This window comes from Crocuta crocuta, unplaced genomic scaffold (assembly GCF_008692635.1).
Source record: "Crocuta crocuta isolate KB4526 unplaced genomic scaffold, BGI_CrCroc_1.0 scaffold352, whole genome shotgun sequence".
In the NCBI taxonomy this organism is placed as follows: Eukaryota; Metazoa; Chordata; class Mammalia; order Carnivora; family Hyaenidae; genus Crocuta; species Crocuta crocuta.
Window position 1 is genome coordinate 1,868,004 of NW_027532169.1, and position 9,319 is coordinate 1,877,322.

General features: G+C 50.1%; 1 protein-coding gene across 2 annotated transcripts; it reads right to left on the reverse strand.

Moving 5' to 3' along the window:
- Positions 1-617: 617 nt before the first annotated feature.
- LOC144242040 (nucleoside diphosphate kinase A) lies at positions 618-8,975 on the reverse strand. 2 transcript variants are annotated; one of them, XM_077776795.1, is made up of 5 exons: positions 8,863-8,975; positions 6,359-6,488; positions 3,592-3,693; positions 2,458-2,570; positions 618-1,860 (listed from the first exon to the last, which is right to left on the reverse strand). In XM_077776795.1, exons 2-5 carry the CDS (start codon positions 6,482-6,484, stop codon positions 1,575-1,577), a joined length of 627 nt encoding a protein of 208 aa, XP_077632921.1. In that variant the 5' UTR covers positions 6,485-6,488; positions 8,863-8,975; the 3' UTR covers positions 618-1,574. The 2 variants fall into 2 exon arrangements, with proteins under 2 accessions (XP_077632921.1, XP_077632922.1); XM_077776796.1 differs by lacking the exon at positions 8,863-8,975 and adding an exon at positions 8,585-8,730.
- Positions 8,976-9,319: the final 344 nt, after the last annotated feature.

The window sequence follows — 9,319 nt, forward strand, 5'->3', positions numbered from 1 at the left end:
AGAGGTGCTGGCCTCTCTCTCTCACTTCATCTCTCTCCCCCCAAAACAAGCAGGCCAGGCTTTGTGTGAAATAGAAATGCATCTGGTCCTCAGCCGGCCAAAAACAAAGGTAGTCCCTCTTAGAGGAAATCCTTCCATTAAGCATGCACAGGCCAACTCTCATTGCACACTGTAAATCATCTCTGCTGGGTCAGGTACACCCCAGTAAAGCCGGGAGGACAAGGAAGCCTCCATCCCAGCTCCCCTCCCCTCCCCTCCCCCCCCAAGCCCGGTGCACAAGGAANGAACTCCTGAGTACTATCCAGGCACGAGGCAGCCCACATAAAAAGGCGAATGCAGGGCTACACCCTTGAAAGAACGCTCCAGTCCCCTTCCCTACTGCTGTTAGGCACACGGGTGGTAACCCACGCTACACTGGTTAGAAGGAAATGCGCCACCAGATGACCTCAAGGCTCAGAACCCCCCCCCCCCAACTACCTCTACTTAGCTACTTGGAACTGTCCGGGTTCCTACAGCTTCACTGAGGAATAACTGACAGATGGCACTCAGGTATACAACTTGGCTTTTCGATTTACATGTACTGTGAAATGATCACCACAATGACGCTAACGAAAAGATCGATCACTTCACATGGTTGCCGTTTTTATTTTTGTGTGGGGAGCACACATACGCTCTACCCTCCTAGCAAATTTCAAACAAACATACAGTATTGGGGACGAGAGTCAAAGTGCTGTACATTTGGTTTCTAGTTTAGACTTTTAAATAAAAGGTAAGTAAATCTCAGGGTGCCTGGGTGGCTCAGTCGGTGAAGCGTTGGCTCTTGGTCTCAGCTCTGATTGTGATCTCACAGTTCGTGAGTTCGAGCCCCCATTCGGGCTCTGTGCTGACAGTCCAAGAGCCAGTTTGGGATCCTGTCTCTCTCTAAGACAAAAAAAAAAAACTTTAAATATTAAAGGAAAAAGGTAAGTAAAATTTCCAGCTTGCCCGTTAAAGCAATCAGTACCCTAACAAATCAAAGCCACTTACAAGATTTTACCGTTTTTTTAAAAGTTTTATTTATTTAAGAGTGAGCTCGTGCGTGTGCACACTCGCGGGTGAGGGGCCGAGAGGAGAGACAGAATCCCAAGCAGGCTCCACAGTATCAGCACAGAGCCCCATGCAGGGCTTGAACTAATAAACCATAAGATCATGACCTGAGCCGAGACCAAGAGTCGGGCGCCTAACTGACTGAGCCCCCCAGACACCCACCACTGGCTTCTTTTAAGGTCATCCCAGGGGCCCAGGCCCACTGTCCACACAGCTTTCCTGTTACGCAGCGGTTACCACTTCTCACACTCCCCTGTCCACAGAGTCCCTGAGAGCTTCTCAAGAGCAGAAAGGGTTTTATTTCCAATGAATCCTCTGCAGATTCCAGCAGACCCTTCCTGGGTGGCTGCTGACTGGCTCAGTGCCAAAAATGGATGAAGAGAGGGGCAGGCAGGGGTGGGGGGGGTGAGTGTGCATGTGTGTGTGTGTGAGAGAGAGCCCTCAGGCCAAAAAACACAATTTCTACAGTATTTACCCTGTTAGCTCAGTTATCCAGAGTACAAGGAAAGGAAAAAGAATACAAAGCAATAGGGCGATGCCAAGTAACCAGCTCCGCGATCCTGTGTTGGGGTGAAACATTTTAATCCGATGGTAGCACAGAATACTGTACAGGGAGCACTCCCAGCTCCAGTAGTTCCCCTCCGGAGTATAAGGAAGGTCTCAAAAAGAAAAGGCTTTGCTGGAGCTNTGTAATCCACCAGCTCCTCAGGCCGAAACCACAAGCCGATTTCCTTCTCTGCACTTTCCACGGAGTCGCTGCCGTGGATAATGTTCCTGGGGGTGGGGGGAAGAGGGGGACGAGAGGGCCACATTACTGCCACCGCAGCAGAAAGAGCCAAAGCTCCATGTAAGCTAGCTCCGGGCAACAGAGTGTGGGCCACGGAGTGTGCTGAACCGGGCCCCACCGTCTCGAGAGAGGCACAACCATAGCGATGCCAGTGGCCTGCGGCAGAGCGCTCGCTAAGCCAGACACCAAATTCAGAGGGAGAAACACAATGAACCGATCTTAAATTCAACTGCATATGGCATCATGTCCATCCCAGACTCAGGAACCCAAATTCTTTTCTTTATTTTTCATTTCTAAGTAGGCTTCATGCCCAGGGCAATATCCGACACGGAGCCTGAACTCCCCAGCTGTGAGATCAAGGGTTGGACACGTAACCGACTGAGCCACCCAGGTGCCCACCCCCGCTTTTTTTAAGAGATTTTTAAAAAAAGTAATCTCTACACCCAACATGGGGCTCCAATTTACAACCCCAAGGTCGAGAGTCACATGTTCCACCTACTGAGCCAGCCGGGCACAGGAGGAACCCGAATTCTCATGTCACCTAACTCAGATTTTGGAAGGAGGCAAAAAGCAGCGACTCGCACCTGCCAACTTGGATGCAGAAGTCTCCACGGATGGTGCCGGGCTTGGAGTCCGCAGGGTTGGTCTCCCCGAGCATCACCCGGCCCGTCTTCACCACATTCAGCCCCTCCCAGACCTCCGAGGAGAAAAGAACACATGGTCAAGGAAGAAAACCACTCTCAGCAGAAAATCTGAAAATTATTCATTCAAAAAAACAAAGCAAAACAAAACAAAAGCCCCCTTAACACTGAAGAGATGTTCACAGAGCATCTACTTACTCCCAACATAAGAGGCGGGTGTCCCTGCCTCCACTCCTGCCTTTCCACCACCCATTCTGAGAAGAGCAGTCTTTAAAAATGCCCAGCGTAACACCTCCCACGGCATGCGCCCCAGAGCCCGTGAAGTTCGAGGCCAGCACAGCCCCACCCGACCTGGCCCCTGCCCTCTGAGCTCATCTCTGAGCTCATGTCATCTGACCTTCTCTCTTACCCACCAGGCCTCAGCTGCTCCAACTCTCTTTCTGTGCTTCAAAAGCCCAGGCCCTCTGCACAGGCTGCGTTCCGGCTAAGAACGCAGTTCAGTGTGATTTTGTGTGCGTCTGGCTCCTTCTTCTCAGATCTCAGCCTGAAAAGCACGTCCCTTGACTACCCAATCTAAAGTGGTCACTTGTCACAGCACCCTATTTCATTTCTGTGCAAATCACTGAGCACTAGCTAAGATATGTATGTATTTCTTCATTACCTGCCCATCTTCCCCTTCAAGATGTGTAGGCAAGGAAAGCTATGAAAGTAAGTACCTATGCTGTCTCACTCATGACTGGACCCCCAGTGTCTAGAAGAAAGTGTGGCACAGTGAGAATTACTGCAATAAGCAAGAGACAAGGTGCCTGCCCTCCAGAAGCGTAGAATCAGGCAGATGCTCCTGATCACTCTCAGCTTTGAGTCGCTCTGAGTCTTCAGTTCAGCAAACAAATGTATTTTGTCTTTGGTGGGTCGGAAAGCAAACTCACACCCTAACGGTCCAAGCCTCCCAGCCGTCCCGGCACCCACTCCCTCGGTATTAAGTGAGGACTTGGCATCAGAGGCAGGAATCGCAACACACCCTCTTGGCCCCCAACTGACTTATTCACATCAACACCCTCACACCTGCGTACTCACCATGGCAACCACAGGCCCCGACTGCATGTACTTCACCAGGCCGGCAAAGAACGGACGGTCCTTCAGGTCAATGTAGTGTTCCTTGAGAAGGTCTTCGGAAGCCTAAGTCACGGGACAGAGAATGAGAATTGGCCCGCAGACTATCTAAGAATCAGCCATCTAGTTATTGCCCATTCACTGCTGTTTGAAATGTGAGCCTTAGGGGTGCCCGGGAGGCTCAGTCGGTTAAACGGAGGACTCCGGCTCAGGTCATGATCTCACGCTTTGTAAGTTCAAGCCCCACGTCAGCCTCTGTGCTGACAGCTCAGAGCCTGGAGTCTGCTTCAGATTCTGTGTCTCCCTCTCTCTCTCTGTCCCTTCCCCACTCTCACTCTGCCTCTCTCTCTCTCTCTCAAAAATAAAGATTAAAGAAAATCTAAAAATAAATGAAATGTGAGCTCTTAGCTCACTGATTCGGTTACAACCCAATCCATTCCCAACACTCTCAGAGGGGAGCAGTGCCAGAGACTAAAAGTGTGTCAGCTTTGTACCAATTTCCCCTCGACTGGCCTTGATTGATCGAAAAAGAACCACAGAATATTAGAATTAAATCCAGCCATCCCACTCCAGACAGGAAAACTAACAATACAATGAATTTCCATTCATTGAGAGCAAGCCTCAACTAACACATGAAAAGGAAGTGGGGTTGGGGAGAGGGGTCTTGGCATTCGATGGGAAGCAAAGTGAATCAGGCCACTTCTCAGGGATACTTCACATTCATTCAGAAGATGAAGGCCGGGTGTGGTAACTATGCAATTTCCACACAAACCACTCAAAAGAACATGACATGTGGGGCACCTGGGTGGCTCAGATAGGGGAGCGTCTGACTGCTGGTATTGGCTCAGGTCACGATCTTGTGGTTTCATGGGTCTGAGCCCTGTGTTGGGCTCTGCACTGGCAGCATGGAGCCTGCTTGGGATTCTTTCTCTTTCTCTCCCTCTCTCTCTGCCCCTCCCCTGCCTGTACTGTCTCTGTCTCTCTCAAAATAAATAAATAAAACTTTTAAAAAAGAACATGACATCTAGCAATAAGTAACTTCGCTGAAGAAGGAACTAGAAACTGTCACACTGCAAGGCCGGTATGTGGGACCAAATCAAGTTAGCTGGAGACCAAACCACCCGCTTAGCACTCCCGACTGGCTCGGCTGTGTTCCCTCTTCGCCACCGCACACACGCGTGTTCAGGGTCCAGAAGGACCTTTGGTGCCCCCAGTTCTGCGGTGCCGCGCTGTGGAGGGCACACGGGGCTATACTCGCAGGCATGGGGATCTGCTGCCAAAAAAGCACATCCAGAACGTCCTCCCGTTCAGCCCCGGCTGCTGCTGACTTGCCAATGTAGGATCACACAGCACGTGATCATTCACGTTAGCAGATCACCCTCTCCCACCCCCCACCCCCCAGACCAAATCCAAGACTGGTAGTGGCGGCCTCCTGACACACAGGGACTTGACCTTCCCTTACCGGATGACTCTCTTAATTCTAGCAATCGGTGCTGATTATCTTTAATCTGCACAACAGATGACAGCATTTTTTCTGGAGGAGGGGGACATCAAGTTTTCCCTCCTCCCCATCACCCGTAAAAAACCCTGACTCAAGGCAGCCAACCCTCCCTCCAGTCTTCACCAAGCCCACGCCCTTGATAGGAACTTGGTGTCACAGAAAAAAATGCACACTTAGGAGTCAGAGAGATGTGGGTTAAAATCCTCCCCGGAGCATCACTGGCTTCTTGTCTTCCAATTCATTACTTAACCTCTCCAGGCCCCAGGTTCCAACTACAGAGATAAGTAGGCCTCTGGGCGGTCCTGAGGGCTAAAGGAAGCACGCGTGTCCAGCCCAAGGTCAGTGCCTGATCCACAACACCGTTCATTACGCTTTACCTTCAAAACCTAATTTAAGACACAGACTGTCTAGAAAGCAGTGCTGACCCAATACCCGGCGCAGGCCATTCCATCACATGCCTCCCTCTGCATTAACACCCGTCTAACCAGCNCACACACAATACTAAAGCAGTTTTCCCAAAACATCACACAGGAACTAAGTTGCAAACCAACCTAAATGTAAAATGCCCCAGCAGAATCCAAAGATGACCCTAGTGATAGAAAAAAAGACTGTCCCCTAATTTATGTGCTTTGAGATTTGAATCCTGTCTAAACAAGGGTTCTTGGCCAATTAATCCTTTTCATTTTTTAAAAATACTGTTCGGCAGGCGTCTTGCAAGTGTGTGTGGTCTCTACAGTTTTCGAGTGGGCTTCCCCAAGGGCAAAACCTCAGATTTCCCCCCAACATCCCCCGATGGTGCCTAATATATGCTACACACTAAATAAGGACAGAAAGATTTCCTTGCTGATAAACCACGTGCCTCAGACAGGGAGGTGGGGGAGGGGAGAAGCTCTCTGAAATAATCTGTTCAGGAAGCTCCAACCAGGAGCTCAAATGCGCCCAGGGGCTTTGAGTCAGAGATCACAGTGCTGGGTGACAAACGGAACCCTGCATTGCTTAAGGGAAAAGGGAGAGAGTGGATCTCCAAAAGCCATGGTAACTGGTTTGTTGCAGGCCGGCCACAACGCTAGCCACCGAGTTGTTTCCAGGTTTCAGGACATCTGTGTTCACCCTGTCGTCCAATCGTGGGGAAGACTAAAAAGGAGGGGAGGGGAGAAACCGAGAGGCTCACGTGCAACGTTCCCCTGGACTCCAACAGAACAGAACTATGGAGAAAAAAAGACCACTTACCTGATTTAATTTCATAGCAACGAGGCGGAACCCCTTTTGCTCAAAACGCTTGATGATCTCTCCCACGAGGCTGCGCTGGACCCCATCAGGCTTGATGGCAATGAAGGTGCGTTCGCTGTTGGCCATGGTCCTGAGGACGGACAGCCGCGAAGATGAAACAGCGCTGAATATCCTGCCTGCACCATTATCCTTCTCAAGCGGATTACCCCATAAAGCTGGTTTATATCCGTCACTCCCACTCCAAAAGTCTCTCTGGTAAAAACCCAGCTCCTAGTGTTTACCACACAGGGCTACTTTTAAGACACATTTTAAAGATATTATGTACAAACACCATTCCTAACAATGGAAGTTGTACACACCAATAAGGATTGTGCTACTGCAGAGTATGAATGTGTTCCTAAGTGCTGCTCTGAAAACACTCTAGAAGAGCACATGTATAAAAACTGTTCCTAAAGGGAGCGCCTGGGTGCTCAGTCAGTTAAGTGTCTGACTCTTGATTTCAGTTTCATGAGTTCGAGCCCCACATCGGGCTCTCTGATGACCACGTGGAGCCTGCTTGGGATTCTCCCTCTCTCTCTGCTCCTCCTCCCACTTGCACTCTGTCTCTCTCAAAATAAACTTAAAAAAAAAAAGAGAGAGAGAGAGGAGCCTGGGTGACTCAGCTAGTTGACTTTGGCTCAGGTGATGATGACCTCACAGTTCGAGAGTTCAAGCCTCACGTCAGGCTCTGTGCTGACAGCTTCAGAGCCTGGAGCCTGCTTCGGATTCTGTCTCTCTTCTCTCTCTGCCCCCCCCTCACTTGTACTCTGTCTCTCTCAAAAATAAAATAAACTAGGGCTCCTGGGTTGCTCAGTCAGTTAAGCGTTCGACTTCAGCTCATGTCATAATCTCACAGTTCGTGGGTTTGAGCCCCGTATCGGTCTCTGGGCTGACAGCTCAGAGCCTGAAGTCTGCTTCGGATTCTGTGTCTCCCTCTCTCTCTCTCTCTCTCTACCCTTCCCCCACTAGTACTCTGTCTCTCTCGGTCTTTCAAAAATAAATACATGTTTACAAAAAAAGAAAAAAGAAAAGAAACATAAAAATAGAAAGACAATTTGCTAAAAAAATAATAAAGTACCTAAAGGAAAAAAAGAATCTTCCCTAAGAGAGAGGGAAAAAAAGCAAAAACAAAAATCTAATTCCTCCTCAGTCCCCTTATCTCTGAACTGATATCCCAGGACGGGGAAGGGTGAGAGGCGGGGACTGTGATTTCTATCGCATTTGACTTAACAAGCTTCCATTAAGCATCTATTTTGTACCCAACACTGTAGCAAAACTAAGGTAGGCGAGGTTAAAAAAAAAAAAGAAGAAGAAGACATTTTGTGAATAATCCTGAGAAAGGAGCCACAGTGATCAAGCAGCGTCAGGTAAAAAGCAGAATGAAACAGTCTGATCTACTACCACAGTCATGGTTTTGGAACTGAAAGGGGTTTTAGAGATTATTTTGTTAGAATCCCCTTCATTTCAAGAATGAGAAAACAAATCTAGAGCACCGGAATGAGGGCCAAATTCCCCACTTCCCAACCCGATGCAATTTATGCTACATCATAAGACGTCCTGAAGATTCTGACAAACCAATAAAAGAGGGATCCTGGGAGAACCAGAGCCATTAGTACTATGTGAGCTGGGACTTCATGCAGGAAAGAAGCCTAGAGAATGTCTAGCCCAGACCTTGCCTTTTTCAGAGAAGTCTGGGCTCAGGACCTGCTCTGCCTCCACAGGATGAGAATGCAGGAGGCCCCTGACCTTGAATGGCAAACCCTAACGTGGATCGCCAAACCACCTCCTGGCTCTCTCTTCCTGTACTTTAACCTGATTACATCCCCTTAATATATTGGAATTTTCTGTCTGTGGGTCTGTCTCCCCACTGGTCTGCGGCCTGTATACAAGGGCGGTTTACTCCTGTGTCTGTCCCTGGCACCTAGCCTCCTGGCCTAGCACTCAAAAAGAGCAAAGAAAACATCTTAAGTGGTAATCACCCTGCACCTCCGAGAAAAAGAGACAAAGCCCAAGGGCTGGCGGAGAACTCCCAATGGAAGCTCGAGACAGGCCGAGATTCCCCAGGAGAAAACGGGGCTAAAGAGCCACAAAGTGTCCCTATACCCATACCGTGTATACGTACAAATGTCTTCCATACCAACCCAGACACACACACCCCTATCATTCATTCATTCAGAAAGAACCTACTAAGCCCCAACTCCGTGCCCAGCACTGCAAGCGACAGAGACAAATAAGGCACAACCCCGGTCGTCGCGGCCCGATGGGTAAGGCAGCCTCGGACAAAGGCGAGTTCACGTGGCGTGGGACCTGCGCTGACAGGTCTGCACGGGTCCCCCGGCTCTGCCCCGCCCTTCCCTCCATCCCTCTAGCCACCTCTCGGAGCGGAACTCATCCGACCCCTTGGCCTCCCCGTCCTCAGGCCCCGCCGCTCTCCCCTTCCTCTCAGGCCCCCAAACCCATCTTACCCCTCCAGATGCTCGAGCTGCAACTCCGTCTGGGACAGCCGGCACCCGAAACACGCCCCGGCCCCACGGGGTTCTTGGCGCGGGCAGGCGCGGAACGCTTCTTCCGGGATCGGCTTCCGGGGAGTCCGTTTGGCAGAACACCGCTCGCCCACGCTTCCGCTTGGGAGTCGGGTGTCATTCTAAGGAGCAACGTTCCGACGTTTAACTTCCGGCACTGCGTTTTCTTGCTCTTCCGGCACGCTGCCTTTTTTTTTTTTTTCCTTCTTCTTCAAGAGTCTATGACTCATTTCCTTCGTTCAGGAGTAAATTGGCTTCCCGAGAGGTGGCGCTCCCACTTTGCCTGAAGTCTGAACGGACGCTTGACCTAGAAGGAGCCGCGTCTTTCTCGCTTTACTCATTCTTTCCAGCCCATCAAGCACTGCATTATTGAGTACCTACTATGTGCCAGGCACTATTC